Below are 20,239 nucleotides of genomic sequence, written 5' to 3'. Positions count from 1 at the left end.
TGCCTTTTGCTTCATGCATTTGGGAATAACATTGTTTTGTTTGCATCTCAGGTTAAATTTTAAGTAGTTTCTAAAGTTAGCTATCTTTTTAGCAGTCTTTTCCAGCTTACGTACCAGTGCCAGGGCCTCATGCCCACAGTTGGTCGCAATGTTCTGTGTAGGCTCTCAGTTGTCCAGGTGGTTTCCATAGTAGAGAAGCTTGAATCTTCGACTGGACTGGGTTGCTTGACGCGAGGACGTTTCGCTTCAAATCGCAGAAGCTTCCTCAGCTAAAATTCTTGCTCTGGTGGTCTGACTTCTGTCTTGACTTTTGTAGAGAAGAATAATCAAGAAGTCACAAAAGCTGGAGTTTTAAACCTAACCAGACCCCTCCTACTGAGAGGCAGACTGCTATAGGCCAGTGACTAAACAATAGCTCTAATTAGCACCTATTGTGCTCTAGTTAGCACCCTCCTAATGACAGGGCAGCTGTCCCTCTCCTGATGGCTCCCTTGACGACTCTGCTGATGACGTGAATGACTCATTACCATGAACAAAAGACTGAAACTGCTTTGACCTGAGTACCCCATTGTAAACAGGGGATAAAGCGTGTCTCAGACCCCCTCCCCGGTTAAGGCTGGGTTTCAAACATTTCACAAAGAATGCCTCCTTGACCCTTGATGTATTGGAGTCACTGAGCAGGTTGTTGATCTTGACCTCGTAGTCCGATGTGTTCAGGACCACCGTGCATCTGCCTTTATCCGCTGGCAGGATAAGGATGCTTTGGTCCTTTTGCAGTGCTGACAAAGCTTTCTGTTCTTCTCCTGTGATGTTGGACGGAGGAGGCTTAGCACTGTTCAGCACTGCTGTGACTCTTATTCGGAGGTCCCCAGCTTCTGACTCTGACAGACTTATGTTTAATGGCTGACTCTACTGCAGTGATGTAATCTACTGTCGGTATATGTTTAGGGGTCACTGAGAAATTTAGTCCTTTAGCGAGCACATCCTTTTCTGTCTGTGTAAGAACCCTGTTGGAGAGATTCTTTACCCAATTTTCCCTGTTGTCACTAATTTGTCTGGGTGTATCTTTAAAAATACTCCCACTGAAAGTACGCCTTTTCTGCACTAAAAGGTTGTGAAACTTCCTGATTTGCCGCTCCTTACTTTTTAAATGCTCAGCCATTTGAATTTTAACTATGAACTTTGTGATCTTATTATGGGCCTCTTCCTCCACTAAAGTTTCTAACATTTTGTGCAGACTGTCAAGATTATTTTGGAGGTCTAATATTTTAAAATGAAGCCTTCTAATTCTAAGACCCAAAATCCTCCTAAGGTAACTGTGCTGGATCTTTTCTGCTTTGTGACCTGCTTCTAGTGCCTTTTGCTTCATGCATTTGGGAATAACATTGTTTTGTTTGCATCTCAGGTTAAATTTTAAGTAGTTTCTAAAGTTAGCTATCTTTTTAGCAGTCTTTTCCAGCTTACGTACCAGTGCCAGGGCCTCATGCCCACAGTTGGTCGCAATGTTTCTGTGTAGGCTCTCAGTTGTCCAGGTGGTTTCCATAGTAGAGAAGCTTGAATCTTCGACTGGACTGGGTTGCTTGACGCGAGGACGTTTCGCTTCAAATCGCAGAAGCTTCCTCAGCTAAAATTCTTGCTCTGGTGGTCTGACTTCTGTCTTGACTTTTGTAGAGAAGAATAATCAAGAAGTCACAAAAGCTGGAGTTTTAAACCTAACCAGACCCCTCCTACTGAGAGGCAGACTGCTATAGGCCAGTGACTAAACAATAGCTCTAATTAGCACCTATTGTGCTCTAGTTAGCACCCTCCTAATGACAGGGCAGCTGTCCCTCTCCTGATGGCTCCCTTGACGACTCTGCTGATGACGTGAATGACTCATTACCATGAACAAAAGACTGAAACTGCTTTGACCTGAGTACCCCATTGTAAACAGGGGATAAAGCGTGTCTCAGACCCCCTCCCCGGTTAAGGCTGGGTTTCAAACGTTTCACAAAGAATGCCTCCTTGACCCCTCTCTCAAACCATTTCTTCTCTCTGGCTAATATTTTAACTTCCTTGTCCTCAAATGTGTGGTTAGTGTATTTAAGGTGGAGATGATCCTGGCCTTAGGGTGAACTAATTTCTGTCTCAAGGTGTTAACCGGTTTAAAGTAAACTGGGATTTTGTGCTGTCTGAAGATCCTCTGTAGTTTTTCCCCGAGACACTCCTCTTCTTCTTGTCTCCGTCTCCTGTCTATCTGGTCTCTTTGTTCTCTGTGACTTCTGCACTTTGTTCAGATGCAAACAAAACAATGTTATTCCCAAATGCATGAAGCAAAAGGCACTAGAAGCAGGTCACACAGCAGAAAAGATCCAGCACAGTTATCTTAGGAGGATTTTGGGTCTTAGAATTAGAAGGCTTCATTTTAAAATATTAGACCTCCAAAATAATCTTGATAGTCTGCACAAAATGTTAGAAACTTTAGTGGAGGAAGAGGCCCATAATAAGATCACAAAGTTCATAGTTAAAAGTCAAATGGCTGAGCATTTAAAAAGTAAGGAGCGGCAAATCAGGAAGTTTCACAACCTTTTAGTGCAGAAAAGGCGTACTTTCAGTGGGAGTATTTTTAAAGATACACCCAGACAAATTAGTGACAACAGGGAAAATTGGGTAAAGAATCTCTCCAACAGGGTTCTTACACAGACAGAAAAGGATGTGCTCGCTAAAGGACTAAATTTCTCAGTGACCCCTAAACATATACCGACAGTAGATTACATCACTGCAGTAGAGTCAGCCATTAAACATAACAGTCTGTCAGAGTCAGAAGCTGGGGACCTCCGAATAAGAGTCACAGCAGTGCTGAACAGTGCTAAGCCTCCTCCGTCCAACATCACAGGAGAAGAACGGAAAGCTTTGTCAGCACTGCAAAAGGACCAAAGCATCCTTATCCTGCCAGCGGATAAAGGCAGATGCACGGTGGTCCTGAACACATCGGACTACGAGGCCAAGATCAACAACTTGCTCAGTGACTCCAATACATACAAACGTCTGAAGAGAGACCCCACGAGCGGCTATAAGAAGAAAATCATTAGCTACCTCCAAAACCTGGAGAAAGAGGGGCTCATCGACAGGCAGACATACTACAGACTGTACCCTGGGGACGCCACTCCGTGCATCTATGGACTGCCCAAAATCCACAAACAGCACGTCCCACTCAGGCCTATTGTATGTAGCACAGATTCCATCACGTACAATTTGGCCAAGCACCTCAAGTGGATTTTGGCTCCTCTAGTGGGTAACTCAGAACACCATGTGGAGAACACACAAGAGTTTGTGAACAAGATCAAGGACCTGCAGCTGGGGGCAGATGAAACAATCGTGTCATTTGTTGTGACTTTGTTGTTCACCTGCATCCCCACCGCTGAGGCCATGTCAGCTGTGAGGCAGAGACTGCTGGAGGATGTGTCTCTACTTGAAAGGCCCAAACTCACACCAGACCACATCTGCCAACTCTTGGAGATCTGTCTTACCACGTATTTCCTGTTTAGGGGGAATTACTACAGGCAGATTCATGGTTGTGCGATGGGGTTTCCGGTATCCCCCATTGTGGCCAATCTGTACATGGAGCGAGTGGAGAAGACAGCCTTGATGTCTTTCACGGGCATCTCTCCCAGTCACTGGTTCAGATATGTTGATGACACATGGGTTAAAATCAAGCAACAGGAAGTTGAGGACTTTACAGAACACATCAACTCGGTGGACACCAATATCAAGTTCACACGTGAGGATGCCAGTAACAACCATTTAGCCTTCTTGGACTGTGATCTTATGATTGGAGAGAACAGGCAGCTCCAGACAGGGGTTTACAGAAAACCAACTCACACTGACCAATATCTGCTCTTTGGCTCAAACCACCCCCTTGAACACAAGCTCAGTGTGATCAGGACGCTTCAACACAGACCCCTACAGGCGCCCACAACTGCAGAGGGAAGGGCTAAAGAACAACAACTTGTCCGGAAAGCCCTCACAGTATGTGGGTACCCACGATGGTCCCTGGACAAAGTGCAGAAGTCCCAGAGAACAAAGAGACCAGATAGACAGGAGACGGAGACAAGAAGAAGAGTGTGTCTCCTTTATTTAGCAGGAGTAGGGGAAAAACTACAGAGGATCTTCAGACAGCACAAAATCCCAGTTTACTTTAAACCGGTTAACACCTTGAGACAGAAATTAGTTCACCCTAAGGACAGGATCCCTAGTTACAAACAGAGCAATGTAGTGTATTCTATCAGATGTCAGGAAAACTGTAACGAACACTACATAGGTGAGACTAAGCAACCTTTACACAAAAGGCTATACCAGCACCGCAGAGAGGGCGCCAGTGGACCTCAGTCTGCAGTTCATCTCCACCTTAAAGACACTAATCACACGTTTGAGGACAAGGAAGTTAAAATATTAGCCAGAGAGAAGAAATGGTTTGAGAGAGGGGTCAAGGAGGCATTCTTTGTGAAACGTTTGAAACCCAGCCTTAACCGGGGAGGGGGTCTGAGACACGCTTTATCCCCTGTTTACAATGGGGTACTCAGGTCAAAGCAGTTTCAGTCTTTTGTTCATGGTAATGAGTCATTCACGTCATCAGCAGAGTCGTCAAGGGAGCCATCAGGAGAGGGACAGCTGCCCTGTCATTAGGAGGGTGCTAACTAGAGCACAATAGGTGCTAATTAGAGCTATTGTTTAGTCACTGGCCTCTAGCAGTCTGCCTCTCAGTAGGAGGGGTCTGGTTAGGTTTAAAACTCCAGCTTTTGTGACTTCTTGATTATTCTTCTCTACAAGAGTCAAGACAGAAGTCAGACCACCAGAGCAAGAATTTTAGCTGAGGAAGCTTCTGCGATTTGAAGCGAAACGTCCTTACGTCAAGCAACCCAGTCCAGTCGAAGATTCAAGCTTCTCTATTACAGCTGTGACAACATTCTCCAAGTTACACACAAATGTTGGTTTCACACATCATGTGTATGTGTGTGTGCTACTTCATTAATACCTGGCTACTATGGATGAGCTGATTAGATGTTTTTTCTTGCATTGGTGGTGCTTCATGTCCCATGAAGCAAAATTAATTTAATCGGCACATTGTGTATTTATATATAATGCAGACAAGCATTTGTGGTCACAATCCAATGAATTAATTAGTGTTATCATTACAGCCACAACATGCACGTAAACGGCTTCTTTTGGCCACCGAACAGACAATCGCCTAAGGTGTGAAAACTCAGTGTGTTATCTATTTATTTAATTATTTATGATGCAAAAACTGCCTAGCCAGCAGAAGCTAATGAGCTAAGTGTTGTTCCAGGCAAAAAAACTGCAAATAAAATGTTTCTTGAATTGATGAGCGTACACGAGGTCAATGTGCAACATAATTAAACATTTGAGAACTGTTTTTGGAAAACATTTGATAAAATAATAGACTTATCCTAGCTGATTTGTTGCTGTTTTTGTCTCACACAGTCCAAACAAGTGTTGTTCCAAGTAGTATAAAAGTTGTATTCCCTCTTTTTATTCCAGAGCGTGGTCTTTCAGCTGGGGAACATTATATTGTAAATTTACTCATCCTCCAAGACAAAGAACATTTGTCTCATTCAGAGCTGCTGCTCATTCTTCTTCAGCGGCAGCAGTGGCGGCGAGTATACAGGAGCAGCTTGTCGTATGTGTAGACTGTCATCTTGTGGCTATAATTACCTCCACCAAGGAGTGTTTTCGGTTGTGTTTGTTTGTCTGCCTGTTTGTCAGCAGGATAACTCAAAAAGTTTTGAACGGATTTTGATTAAATTTTGTGGAGTGGTTGGAAATGACAAGAGGAACAAGTGATTAAATTTTAGTGGTGATCCGGATCACGATCCGGATACAGGAATTTTTTTAAAGGATTCTTCACCATTGCGGGATAGAGGGAATTTTGACATTCTAGTTTCTAACTCCACAAAAACAAGGCAGAAAGGTTTGAAAAAAATTAGGGTGTAACATAGTCAAATGTTCTATCAAACAACAAAGTTTGGTGATGATCGGATCCGGATTCCGGATCTGGTGATCCAGAATATGCAAAAATATAGGGAAAATGTCTCAGTGTGAGGTGACAAATGAAGCTAGAGATGCACAACTAACACCAAACTGTAGCTGAATCTGTACTGATTCAGTAAGGTGTCATCAGATTTGATGTAGCTTAAAATGTTATGGAGCTAGATCCAGAAGAAAACCGCCATTACCGAAAAATCGTTTTTATACAATAACTTTTGAACTAATAAAGACATAAAAGTGATTCTAAGTTCTAGTGGTATGTTGTCATGGTCAAGGATGTCAAATATACAGGAAAGAAAAGTGTATGTATCATAGTTTTGGTTGTAATACTGAATTGTTGAATAGATCACTGTACCAAGGAGGGAATCTCTTTAGGGTCAGTGACCCTATGGCCTTGGCGGAAGTTTGCACTCTCTGAGTGCTTCTAGTTGATGATATTTTTCTTTCATATACAAGTCACTTCAGAGTAGTAAAAAACCCTCATGACTTATAGGTCTGAAAACACAGTATTTGTATGGTACATCGGGAATACTTTGACAAGTAGAGACTCTGTTTAATATGTATCCGGCGCTCCCTGCTGTCTTCTAAGGTTATTGCTGGTGTTGTGTTGTAAGTCCACTTATAAGCATTAATATGGCTTAAATGGTCTTTTGGTTTGGTTCCAGGCTCGTTTCGGGACGCTGTCTGATTACTTTGAGGCTCTGCAGCGACGGCTGCATGCCACGGCATCCACACTGCCAACGCTACGAGGCGACTTCTTCACATACGCCGACCGCGACGACCACTACTGGAGCGGGTACTTCACCTCCAGACCGTTTTACAAACATTTAGACCGAACGCTGGAGGCCACACTCAGGTATCTGTCACCTTTGGTATAGTTGGTTTGATGTGACCTTTGACCTGTGCATGCTAATCACACTTCAGAATGAAGCTTGATTATTACAGAAACCTTTCAGACCAGAATTAAGTTGACCACTGAAAAAAGTGACACTGGGTGCAGCATTTTTTTTTTTTTGTTCTGCGTACGATCTGTTCTCACTTCGAGCAACTAAAACAAAAATCTGATATGGGTACAGGGCCTTAAATGTTGCCTTCCTGTGACTTCATGTTTTTCACAGTGTGAAGGACACTGTACCAGTGCACACTTACAGACCCGACATTAAACTCTCTCTCTCTGTCTAACAGAGCGACAGAAATACTCTTCAGCCTGACGTTGGCCGAAATGCATCATTTCCACGGCAACAACCATTCGACCACAGACTTCCCTGTCCGCGAACACTTTAAGCGTTTGTCGGCGGGGAGGCGGAGCCTGGCTCTGTTTCAGCACCATGATGCCATCACTGGCACTGCCCGCGACCCGGTGGTAGTGGACTACGGCACCAGGTAGCTGCTAGTATCTTGTCACAGTTAGCTTATTTGATTATTTAGAAGAAATTCATGAAACTGATGTAAAAACTGAGCTATAGCAACTCAATGTGTTTATCTTTTTGATATTCAATGGCATTAGCCTAGACAAAGGTTATTTCTGATTAAAGCTTTACCATGTTAGCTTGTGAGATTAAAGTTTTGAACTTGGCATTAAAATTTTATCATTAAAGTCAACATGTAAAAACACATTTAGTATTTGTAAAATTTTTGCGCCTGATTTCTTTCAGAAAGTAAATGTTAGCTTTTTAAATTGTTAGCATTGATGATGTGGCACTCCTGTGTCTTTAGCGTTAGCTTGTTTTCTTTTACTCTTTCATGCTGTCTTCTGAAGGATGGTGTCGTCACGGCAACGGTAGCAGGTACTCTGTATTAGTATTTAGCAGTAACATCCATAGTCCCCTTTCATTTAGCATTAGTTGCTAGCATTAACAGCTCATTATACGCTGTGGGTATGTTTGTTTTTACAGTGTAGTTTTTGTTGTTGTTTGACATTAATCACTTGTTTTTGTGTTGTCTGTGTTTTATTAGTGTGATTGCTGTGTAGCACAAATACATTATTTATGTTGTAACATTTAGACTTTGACCTCTGACTTCTAACCTGTTTACATCACTGAGCTGCAGCTTTGTGACGTGCCCTCCTCCCCCTTCCAAGTGCATTTAATATTTTTGGTTCCTTTTCTTTTTTGGTTTTGTAACTAAATTCTGAGGGAGTAGTGCAATTGCTGCAATTTGGCACTGTTGATTTGCTGATGCAGTTGACACTTTCTGAGTATGTGCAGTAATTGGGGGGAGCAGTGGTTCTGTCTTGCAGCCACAGATGTTTTGCACAAATTTTCTTGTATTTAATGATTTATTTATTTGAAATCTGTAAGCTGGACTCTGTGGGATAAAATTAAAATGGTAAAAAGTAGATAAGAAGGCACGCCTGCAAAATGAAATGAAGTACAATAATAACTAGATTTGAGCTCATCCAAACATCAATATCAGACGAATGCTGTATGCATATAATAATTATCATGTGTTGTTTGCTCGTTATCCTGTCAGGGTCACATGGTCTGCTGGAGCCTGTCCCAGCATGCACCGAGAGCAGCAGGGTCACAAAGTAAACCTAATTTCATTTAAATCTGTTCGTGACTTTTTGAGATGTCTTGCGAGCAAACAAACGGGACTAATAACGATTTCCATTAGTGGCACTAACAACAGGCACAAACTCGTTCATGAAAAACCTTAAAATCATATTTTTAAGATTTGTTGCATTTTGGTTGTAAACTTTAACTTCTGTTTTTATTATAATCATATTTGTTTTCACAAAACTTAAATAAAACAGAAAAGTAAAAGAAATTTAGAAAATCTAAAAGTAAAATTTAATATTTCTTTTCCAGGTTATTCCAGTCAATCCTGAACCTGCACCAAGTGCTGCAGAGCTCCGCCCACTGGCTGCTCCTATTGGACAGGAATCAATACAGCCACGATCAGTCTATACCCTTCTTGCAGATGGTGATCTTTGACTCTGTGATTTAATTTCTTTCTGTTACATTTAACGGGCTGGCAGCAAGTTTTACTGAGTTAATTTTCTTAAATTTATCAACATCAGCCAGAAGATTCTGATTCCAAACACTTTCTAACTGAATGTAAACAGTCAAAGGTGTTTTTACCTTATTTGGTCATTGCTGTTTCCTATTTAAATGTTTTATAGTGAAATAATTGCAATCATTTTATGAAACCCTAAAGTTTTACAATATTTTCTGAACATGTTTGGTGAAGCAGATCACATGTCTGAATGCAATGGTCGTATTTGCAGGGTGATGTCACAGCTTCACACGACATGCTGCCGCAGAAAAAGTTGCTGAAGCTGAGCAAGGAGCCCAGGTAAGAGGCGGGGCTTATGAAGAGTAGGCAGAGCCAGAAAACAATCTTTATTATTTGTCAACAATAACAAATCAATAAGTTCATAACTGTATTTTCAACAGAAATGTTGATGTAAATTTCAGTTTATTTGTTGATGTTTCAGTCATCTTGTTTTTCATAATTGACTTATTAATTGGTTTAGGTCCTTGATCATCTTCAACCCGACAGAGCAGCGTCACTCGTCTGTTGTCAGTGTTGTCGTTGATGTGCCGGATGCTCATGTGATTGAAGCAGAAACAGGCCAACCAATGGCTGCACAGATCTCTGCAGTGTGGGAGGAGCCAAGTCGTGCATCCACAAAGAATTTCCAGGTGATTGACGGGGTGGAGACCATTAATGCACTAATGATAATACAGGGGGTGTGTTCAGGGTCAGGTTTTATTTTCTTTCTGCAGCTCTCTTTTGTTGCCGACATCCCTCCACTGGCGCTCGTTGTGTATCATGTGACCAAAGCATCTGCAGGCTCCACCCCCAGGGCAAACTACATATTTCTTCAGCGTAATTTGTCGGGGCCGTTAAAAGTCCAGGTGGACCACTTCCAGGTGTCCCACCACCAAGGGTCCGCGGCAGACGCTTCACTGTCACTAAGCAACAAGTACATCCAAATATGGAGTTCCACTGACAGTGGCTTACTACAGGTCAGACTTTTTCAAATTAACACTTCCTGATGAATAAACAGAATTTGTAATTTAAAAAAAAAAACTGAGTAAAAGTTTTAGGCAGCCTTGTGGGTTTTTTTTTTTTTTTTTTTTTTTTTTTTTTTTGTTTGCTTGTTTTGTTTTGTTTTTGTATTTTTCTAAATTAGTGAAAGACCTATTTTAAAATGTGCATTACATCAGAAAAAGTTAAAATCAAACATTATAGATGTTTTCTTCTTTTTATGAAAACAATAGATGAATTAAAAGCCTGATTATTTTGTAGATTTAGAGTCCAAAGACATGTTCAGTTGATTCATACAGTTGTATGTAAAAGTTTGGGCACCCCTGATAATTTTCATGATTTTCCTTTATAAATCATTGGTTGTCTGGATCAGAAATTTCAGTTAAATATATCATATAGCAGACAAGCTGATATTTGAGAAGTGAAATGAAGTTTATAGTATTTACAGAAAGTGTGCATTTATTTATTTAAAAAAAAACTAGGCAAGTGCATGAATTTGGGCACACTTGTCATGTTACTGATTTTAATACATTTGGCACCAAGTATTGAAACACAAAATTGGTTTGGTAAGCTCACTGACCCTGACCTCCTTACACAGGTGAATCCAATCATGAGAAAGAGTATTTAAGGTGGCCATTTGCAAATGTTTCTCCTCTTTGCATCTCTTCTAATGAGTGGCAACATGGGAACCTCTGAACAACTCTCAAATGACCTGAAAACAAAGATTGTTCAACATCATAGTTTAGGGAAGGATACAAAAAGCTATCTCAGAGATTTCAGCTGTCAGTTTTCACTGTGAGGAACATAGTGAGGAAATGGAAGACCACAGGCACAGTACAAGTTAAGGCCCAACGTGTCAGGCCAAGAAAAATCTCAGAAAACTGAAGTGAAGGATGGTGAGAACAGTCATAGTCAACCCACAGGCCTGCTCCAAAGACCTACAATATGATCTTGCTGCAGATAGTGTCTCTGTGTATCGTTCAACTGTACAGCGCACTTTGCACAAAGAGATGCTGCATGGGAGAGTAATGCAGAGGAAGCCTTTTCTGCATAAACGCCACAGTCAGTCGCTTTAGGTATGCTAAACTACATTTGCACAAGCCAGCTTCATTTTGGAATAAGGTGCTGTGGGCCGATGAAACTAAAATTGAGTTATTTGAACATAACAAGGAGTGGTATCCATGGCAGAAAAAGAACACAGCATTCCAAGAAAACACTTGCTACACACAGTAAAATTTGGAGGTGGTTCCATCATGCTGTGCAGCTGTGTGGCCAGTGCAGGTACTGGGAATGTTGTTAAAGTTGAGGGTCACATGGATTCCAGTCAATATTAGCAGATTCTTGAGAACAATGTTCATGAATGAGTAACAAAGTTGAAGTTGTGCCGGGGCTGGATTTTTCAACAAGACAATGACCCTAAACACTGCTCAAAATCTACTAAGGCATTCATGCAGAGGAACAAGTACAATGTTCTGGAATGGCCATCTCAGTTCCCAGAACTGAATATTATTAAAAATCTGTGGTGTGATTTTTAAGCGGGCTGTCCATGCTCAGAAACCAACAAACCTGACTGAACTGGAGATGTTTTGTAAAGAATAATGGTCCAAAATACCTTCAACCAGAATCCAGACTCTCATTGGAAGCTATAGGAAGTGTTTAGAGGCTGTTATTTCTGCAAAAGGATGATCTACTAAATATTGATGTATTTTTTCTTTTGGGGTGCCCACATTTATGCACCTGCTTAATTTTGTTTAAAACATTATCACACACTTTCTGTAAATCCTATAAACGTCATTTCACTTATCAAATATCACTTTGTTTGTCTGCTATATGATATATTTAACTGAAATTGCTGATCCAAACAACCAATGATTTATAAAGGAAAATCATGGAACTCATCAGGGGTGCCCAAACTTTTACATACTCGTACAACTGTATATTGAAAATAATAGTTATCATCTATCGTCTTTAAAAGCAAAGTGTTGTTACACTTATTATTTCTTTTATTTGCATTTTGTTGTAAATTGTTTGATATTTAGAAACTATCAGTATTTTTACATTATATTTCATTTCTGATTTTTTATTATTTATTTATTTATTCTTATTTCTTTTCTTTTTTTTTTTTGTCTCTTGTAGAAGCTACGTCTCCAGTCTGGCCTCGTCCGTCAGGTCCAAGTCCAATTCCTGTGGTACGGAACTAGAACCGAATGGAACAAGGACAAGAGCGGAGCCTATTTGTTCCTGCCTGGAAAGGAGGGGGCCCAGGTTAAACCAGGACTGAGAAAAGATAAGGGCCTGTTCAAACTGGAGTTGGCAATCCAGCTTGAGCTGGATTCAGTCCGAATTGCTTTCGAGCTGAATAGTGTTCAGACCTGTTTTGCAAATCCGGCTTATCCGAATTCAAGCTGTGTATGTGTGGATCTGGACATCAGAGCACACTCGGTGGATTTTCTTGACAAGAAGGCATCACAGAGAAAGAAGGTTGTTTGCTGTCCTTGCCATTGCAGCCGCACTGAATGCCGCTACAATGAAGAAGATGCTGTGGGTGCACTGTTGTAGTGAGCAGGTTTGACATCATGATCCCCAAGATAGTTGGATTATAGCCACATTTGCATTCAGATGTCAGCAAATCTTGTTCAAATTTGATTTGGATAGAAAACAGTGAGCCTTAATTTTGGTTTGTGCCCTTGAGATTCAGAAAAAAAAAACCTATCCCGCTCGAGCTGGATTGCCAACCCCAATGAAAAGCAGCCAAAACTAGGGCTGTGAAGTGGCTGGGGCTTGACCTGTGTATCTTTGTGCACAGTTTCTCTCTCTCTCTCACACATTAAATCTTAGGTGAACTAGCACATCCAAACACGTTACATCTCTAAAGTTCAGTTTCTTTTACTAGTGTGAGGCTCTGTACCAGAGCCAGCCCTCCAGCGCGTCTCTCTCCACTTGCAGAGATGGTCTGGGGTGCGGCCCAGCTGGACTCTGCTGCAGCTGTATCTAGTGTGACCACAAATAACGTCGGATCACCACCCTCATGTTACTCATATGACCGTTTAACAGTTCTAACTACTAATATTATTATTGCCACTTGGATTATACAGTTTTCAGTTCATTCAACAACATTTGGGTAAAAACAAAGGGTCTAGTTTCTCACCATATTGTTAAACATGAGTTGTGGTCAGCTAGCAAAGCTGTGAAATCCTCCATCTGCTGTGTCTGTAAGAAAAAAAATCTTGTCACATGCATTGTGATTGATTGATAAATCCTTTATTGCAGCATTTATTGGGATGGGACAGGTTTTATATTGGATGGTGGGTAAAGTCATTATTGCAAGAGTTTTAACATTTCTGGTCACATCTGACTTTGCCATTTCAGTCACTTTTACAGAGTGCACGTATGTGTAGGTAACTCTTTCGTTACCATTTCCACTCTATCTATAAAACAGACTATAGAAATGACCTCAGGTTATATTAATCATGTGTGAACACACACATCTGTGTAAAACTGAGTTTTCCACTGTTCTCTGTTATCTCAAGAATGGAGGTGTATAAAGACACATTTGTAAAACACTCAGTGTGACTTTGGATTAGGTGGTTTGAAGTCCACAGCTCTGCATGCAGATAAAATAAAATACTGGTGCTAGGACTGCACCTGTCTCTGTGCTCTATTAGTCTGTCTGGCTTTCTCTCTCTTTGTTTCCTCATTGATTCCAAGTGTCTCTTGCCCCTGCAGCTCTACGAACCCTCCAAACCTCCACTGATTCGTGTTTCCAGAGGTCCGGTTTTCTCTGACATCACTTCCTATTTTCAGCATTTCACTCACACAGTCCGACTGTTCCACGTGGATGGTAAAAATTGTTTTATCTCAAAGTTAGTGCTGTGCAAAATGTTTAGCCTCATTTCATGACTGTAGGTGTCAAACATTTACAGTCATTATATTTTGCACTGTGATGAAACTGTCCACACGCCTACTAGCAAATCAGTGTTTTATTTTTTTAAGTGTGCAACCTCGATTCACTGACACAGGACAACATTCTGAAGGGATAAAGCTGAGAAAATTCAAACTTTGTGCTTTTTTTTAATTACCATGTCTTTACTAAACTAATTTAAAGCTGGCTTTACTGGGCTACACTGGTCTAGAAACCACAAGGACGGGTGAACTCCACAAAACCACAGCACACACAGACGGACTCGAACCCACAAGTGTACCACTGTTTGACGCTTATATTCTTACATTAATGGTTTTGCTCACACGCAGAATTCTTTCACAACAAAAGTTTCTTGTTTTGCCTCTTTTTGTGTGTATCACAGGGCATGCTGGGAGCTCACTGAAGATCTCCAATATGGTGGACATCAGGTCAGAGGTCAACCGTGAGCTTGTCATGCGTCTCGTCACTGATGTTGCCAATGGCAACAGTTTCTACACGGACCTCAACAGCTTCCAGGTTTCTCATTTTGTCTGTCTGTCTGTCCATCTGTGTTGTCTGTCTTTGTGTTTGTGTGTCTGTATGTCTCCGTCTTCTTGCCTGTCAGTCTTTCTGCCTGTGTCCAACAGTTTGTCTCTGTCTGTCTGTCAGTGTCTGTCTGTGCTTCTGTCTCTGTGTGTCTGTCTTTTTCTATATTTTTGTCTGTTCATCTCTGTATGTTTTTCTTTGTGTCTGTGTGTCTCTCTGTGTGTTTCTCTTTATGTCTTTGTCTCTCTGTTTGGTTAAAGTGGTGGGCTTGGGACCAGAGGATCCACTGTTCAAATCCTCATCAGCCTGGAAAATCAGTTGGGGCAAGGTCCTTAATGCCCAAGTTGCCCCTTGTATGTCGTGAGAGCCTTGTATGGCAGCACCCTGATATTGGGGTGTGTGGGTGAGAATGTGATGTGTCATGGTAAAGCACCTTGACCACAAAAGCACTATATACGAAAATGCATCCCATGTATGTCTCACTATTTGTCTCTGTCTGTGTTACTTTTTGCCTGTCTGTGTGTCTTTGTTTCTCTGTGTGTCTGTCTGTTTGTGCCTGTCTTTGTGTGTTTGTCTTGCTGCCTTTTTGTGCCTGTGTGTGTTTGCATATGTTTCTATCCCTGTGTCTGTCTGTGTCTATTGTCTCTGTCTGTTTCTGTGAGGCTATCTCTCTGTGTGTCTTTGTCTCTGTGTCTGTCTGTCTTTGTGCTTGTCTCTGTGTGCCTGTGTCTCTTATTCTATAATTGTTTCATCTTCTCTCTGGAAATATTTTGTGTGTTTTATTTGAACTTTGTCTAAGACTCAGAGTTAACTTTTGTCTGCAGTGGCCCTCGTATCTTTGTTTGTGGGTTTGAGCTGCTCTGCAGGACAATGAATGTCCAAGTCTTTAGGGTCCTGGTGCTTCCCTTGTTACTGTCTGGTTGTGACACCTGGACTCTAACCAGTGGCCTAAGGTGATAACTGAATGTCTTGGAACCGGGCCTCTGTTGAGGATCCCTGGTACCACTGGAATTACTTTGTCTTAAAGGATCATGTGGTGTATTTCTCTGAACATGATCCAGCCTGCTGGTGTTTCAGTGCTGAAGGACCCATCAGCTGGAAAAAGGCTGTGAACACGCCCACATTTCACCTGCTTGCAGTAGATAGATGGTTAGTTTGCTGAAGTCAGGATGGACTGAACGTCAACCTGGGTTGTTGCAAACCAGGACCCAGGGTGGTTCTGTCATGTGTTGGATGCTGTAGTGTAGTGATGTCTGTGGGAGGGGAAACCCTCATGCCATGTTTGAAACGCACCATAAAACTGTCTTCTGATTCTGACTGTTTGTGTTTGTGCAGATGCAGCAGCGTCGGACGCTCTCAAAGCTCCCCCTACAGGCCAACTTTTACCCAATGAGCTCCTCTTCCTTCCTTCAGGATGCATCATCACGTCTGTCTTTGCTGTCGGCTCAGAGTCAGGCCGTAGCCTCGCTGCAACAGGGTCTGATTTTCTACTTCACACAATAAAATATTGATGATTGTAACTGATCATAGAAACCAGTCTGATAGGGGTGCACTGATGCCAATACCAGTATTGGGTATCGGCCTGATCCCGTATGTACATACGTGTACTTGTAATCATAAAACTGCTCCGATACTAGACACCCGATACTCCTTTACAGCAGCGTGATGTCAAACTCTCAATGCTTTGTGTTTGTATTGTGGGTCGATCGCGGCAGCTTGTGGGCAGGCGGAGGTCGCGGTTTGACAGAACTGCCCACTTCTCCACCCGAAGTGTTTGATACTGTGAGTTTTTCATCTGTTTTCTGTAGTACAGCTCAGAGTTGAGTACAGATGTTGTCTGTGAAAGCGGGGTGATGGCAGCACACCTGCACTGAACTTTACAAAGACATTTTTACATTTTTTTTTTCTTTAAAACTCTGTGCTGCTCCGTGTGAGTCCTCGCTAAAAACAGTTGATTCGCACGCATTAACAACACTTGTTTTTTACACCCAAATGCGCTTAAAGTCTCTTTCTGTGGATGCCATGACGTACAAAAGTACTGAAAAATGTACAACAAATTCCCTACTTCTCAATCTGGTCGTGCTTTTTCCATAAATACACATTGTCAAATCTTCCTCCACAGACAGAAAACCAGGGGCGTATCCAGGCGGAGGGGAGGGGGGTGTGTGCTTCCCCCTCCACATATCTAGACTACAGGTCCACTTTTGAAGACAATTTTTCATACTACTACTACTAATACTATAATAATAATAATAATTTTAACAATTAAAATGTTGAGAAAGAATTTAAATGTTGCAAAAATGTTAGAAACAATTTAATAGGTTACTAAAAATTTAATAGTTATATAAACAATGTAGATTATAAATTGGAAGTTTTACTGTTACAGTGCTGTCAACATTTAAATATGGGGTCAAGAAAGATGTCTTCATTTTATTTTTTATAAAACAAGTATTTGTTCATTGTAGTCAAGAAAGGGAGACTATAAAGTCAGTATTGGCAAAATTGGTTATCATTTCCATGTTGAGGTGGCGGGGGGGGTGTTGTCAGCAGCTGCTGAAAGTAACTAGTAATCTAATTTAGTTTTAAAATTGAGTAATCAGTAAAGTAAGTAATCATAAAGTAAGTTACTTTTTCAAAGTAACTGTGGCAGCACTGGTGCTCACAGACATAAGTAAAGTTATTGATGGACAGTTTCAGTTCAGTTATTGATGTTGTACATTTTGTAGTTTTGAAGTCCACAGGTTACATTTCAAATGAGATGTGTGGCATTGTCATGTTTGTTAAGAAACACAGGGTTAATGTTAAAGCACAATTTGTTGTAGTCAAAAAGTGAAGTTACATGATTTAAGTGAAATGTTTGTAAATAAAAGCAAAGCTAATGATATTGGTAGCAGTTACAGTCAAAAAGTAAGGAACAACTGATGAATAAACATTTTCAAAGTCATCATAAAACTAATGGTAACATTAAGTATTTGTATCAGTACTCGGTATCGACGAGTACCCAACTATAAGTACTCATGCTTGTACTTAGTCTGGGAAAAAGTGGTATCGGTGCATCCTTACAGTCTGACTGATTAATAACCTGGTTTAGGCTTCACACGGACACAGAACGCGGTAAATCCACATTCACGCTTCACTACACCTCGGTGCCCAGACATTAGGTGGCACTATAGTACAAAGCTTATTTTAACACCCGGAGACAGAACAAGAAACATTTGTACATTTTCATTCAATCTATCATTCGCTCATCAATGAATTTTTACACACGGGCCATATCTCGAGAATGTAAACTCCCATCTCATTCGTCAGTCATGGCGTATTTACTGTGACAAAGTGAGCGACTGCGGCATCCGTGCGAAGCCTCAAACTACAGTAGGTTGTAGTTGTGACACTTGACCTTTGACCCAGCAGGCCAGCTGGAGGTGGTGTTAGACCGGCGGTTGCAGCAAGATGATAACCGTGGCCTTGGACAGGGCGTGACTGACAACAAACTAACGGCGAGCCATTTTAGCCTGCTGCTGGAGAGCAGGAAGGGTGGATCTCAGGTGAGGGGCAGGTTTTAACTGTCCACTTCCTAACATTTTTCTGTCTGAACCACTAAATATCTCAGGGAAAGTTTTTTTTTTTTTTTTAAACCCGTTTTAGTAAGTATGCGTATGATACAAAAAAAATTATTGTTGAAACATTTTTGATAAAAATTTCTTTGTTTGCGGACACTCTTTCAAATAGGATGTGGGTGGAGCCTTAGTGGAGCAGCTGTCACTGCTAGCCCACCTGACCTCACTCTCTCTATGCCACCCACCAATCACACTTGTTGCTCGTGGTGACAGTCGGCTGCCAAAGCTACGCCCCTTCACACCACTTCAGTCCTCGCTGCCGTGTGACCTTCACCTGTTGAACCTGAAGACACTGGAGGATGAAAAGGTTTGCAAAAACACACCTGTGAGGATTAGAGAGTGCCACCTGTTTCAGATCCATTTCAAATGAACCTTTTGAACTGGTTCCAACTGATCCTGGGTCCTACCGTTCTGGTTTGGGCTGAGGTACATTGTGGGGTAGTTGGTGGCTCTGCCGGCTCATGGTTTGATTTCTTGGTGGTTTCCTGGCTGATGCTCCTTTCTGGTTCTGGTGATTGTGAATTTTTTTTTTTTTTATGCAGAGGACTGTGACTGGCTCACATCGGCCTTGGAACGGGCCGGGGGAGGCACAGGACAACTTTGTGTAACTCCAAAGCTGGTGTGCACTCCATTTTCATCACCTCATATCTCAGAGCAACACCTTGCATATCCATCATGAAAACTGGACATCAAGTTTCAGTGAGCTTACATCACTCCACCTCCAGTTGAGGATGGGTGGTGCCACAGTGGCCAGGAGTCCAGACTAACTCCCAAAAGTTTTGAAGATGTTCAGACTTGGCACAAGTTTAACCATCCTTTCCTGACTTACAGTGATTCTCCTGAGGGACACACGAGCCGTGCTGAGGAGCCACTCAGGAGAACTTGAGGTCCGGCTCAGCCAGGTGCAACAGTTTCTATCAACCTAAAAGTGAAACAGTCGACACGGTGTGTTTAAATGACCCCAACACATCATTTGACTCCTTTACCGTGAGACACCTTTGTGCTGGATCATGTCCAGAGAAACACACCACATGGACAAAATGTGGTAGCTGATGTTCCCTCACAGTGTCAGTGATCCTCCTCATCTGAGTCTCACTGAGTAACCATTCATTTGACACAAAGTCATTCCAGTGAGACCCAAAGATCCTCTACAGAGACCTGGTACCAAAGACATCCAGTTGTCACCTTAGGTCACTGGTTCAAGTCCAAATCTCAGGAAGCACCAGGACCTTTGTTCTCCTGCAGATATCAGCATCACCAAGCACCTTTAACCTCATGACTCCATAGTTCCCAGGCATCTCTGGATCCCAAAGGCCAAGGACCCGGAGATGTGAGCATCACTGCTGAGATCAGTGAAAGTCTCTGCACCCAGTCTATGCATGTATTGAACTGTGGAGGAGCCTGCAGGTGTCCCTGAGGAACACCAGAATTCACTGTGTAGTTAGTGATCCTGCGAATTCTCAGGATGTCCCAGAAAGCAGTCAGGTCAACCAAAATAAATGCTCTGTGAAAATCAACAGAGGCTTCTTTGAGTACATGCAGGGCTATAGTGCAGTCAATGGTTGACCTCTTGGTTGTGAATCCTGACTGTTCTGGTTGTTTCACAGCAAGTAGCTAGAACTGAATCCAGTTAAGAATAATCCTTGCAATCACCTTCCCTGGCACACAGAGCAATGACACCCCTGGAGTTGTTATAATCCATATGATCACCTATTCCTTTCCAGAATAGGACAACAAGTCCTTTCTTTCAGTCTGTAGGAATGATACCTATTTTCCAGATCAAAACAAAGATTGTTGACCTTGCCAGCAGAACAGCATCTCCACCCGCCTGAAGTAGTTCAGCTCTGATGTTGCAGGTCCCTGGAGGTTTCCTACCGTTTGTGGAAATTGCCCCCCCCCCCCCCCCCAAAAAAAGGGGGGGGGTGTCAATGGATTTACTGAAATAGATTTAGTTAGTTTTGTGAACAGATGGGACAAAATCTTATTTATTTTATTTTTCTATTGTAAACAGGAAGCAGGAAGTCCTTCACAGGAAGTGGGTCTTCTCCTCCACAGGAAGGCCTTTGACTGTAGTTGTGCCCCTGTTGTGCCACTTCGTTGCACGTGGAGTGCACACAAGGAGGTGGGGAGTGGG

General features: G+C 42.0%; 1 protein-coding gene across 2 annotated transcripts in view; it reads left to right on the top strand.

Annotated features, from left to right (window-relative positions):
- Positions 1–20,239, top strand: part of man2a1 (mannosidase, alpha, class 2A, member 1) — a 36,860-nt gene that overhangs the window by 13,992 nt on the left and 2,629 nt on the right. Inside the window, exons 12-24 of one of the 2 annotated variants that reach the window (XM_034191962.1) lie at positions 6,711–6,901; positions 7,231–7,428; positions 8,856–8,970; positions 9,275–9,342; positions 9,524–9,692; positions 9,777–10,019; positions 12,178–12,306; positions 13,768–13,882; positions 14,346–14,479; positions 15,824–15,965; positions 17,900–18,033; positions 18,218–18,412; positions 20,117–20,227. In XM_034191962.1, coding sequence (XP_034047853.1) covers positions 6,711–6,901; positions 7,231–7,428; positions 8,856–8,970; positions 9,275–9,342; positions 9,524–9,692; positions 9,777–10,019; positions 12,178–12,306; positions 13,768–13,882; positions 14,346–14,479; positions 15,824–15,965; positions 17,900–18,033; positions 18,218–18,412; positions 20,117–20,227 — 1,944 coding nt within the window. Of the gene's footprint in view, positions 1–6,710; positions 6,902–7,230; positions 7,429–8,855; positions 8,971–9,274; positions 9,343–9,523; positions 9,693–9,776; positions 10,020–12,177; positions 12,307–13,767; positions 13,883–14,345; positions 14,494–15,823; positions 15,966–17,899; positions 18,034–18,217; positions 18,413–20,116; positions 20,228–20,239 lie in introns of those variants that run through there. The other variant, XR_004565958.1, reaches the window with a different exon arrangement.

The sequence above is a fragment of the Thalassophryne amazonica genome, chromosome 17 (assembly GCF_902500255.1).
Source record: "Thalassophryne amazonica chromosome 17, fThaAma1.1, whole genome shotgun sequence".
Lineage (NCBI taxonomy): Eukaryota > Metazoa > Chordata > Actinopteri > Batrachoidiformes > Batrachoididae > Thalassophryne > Thalassophryne amazonica.
This window is presented reverse-complemented; position numbering and strand designations above follow the sequence as displayed.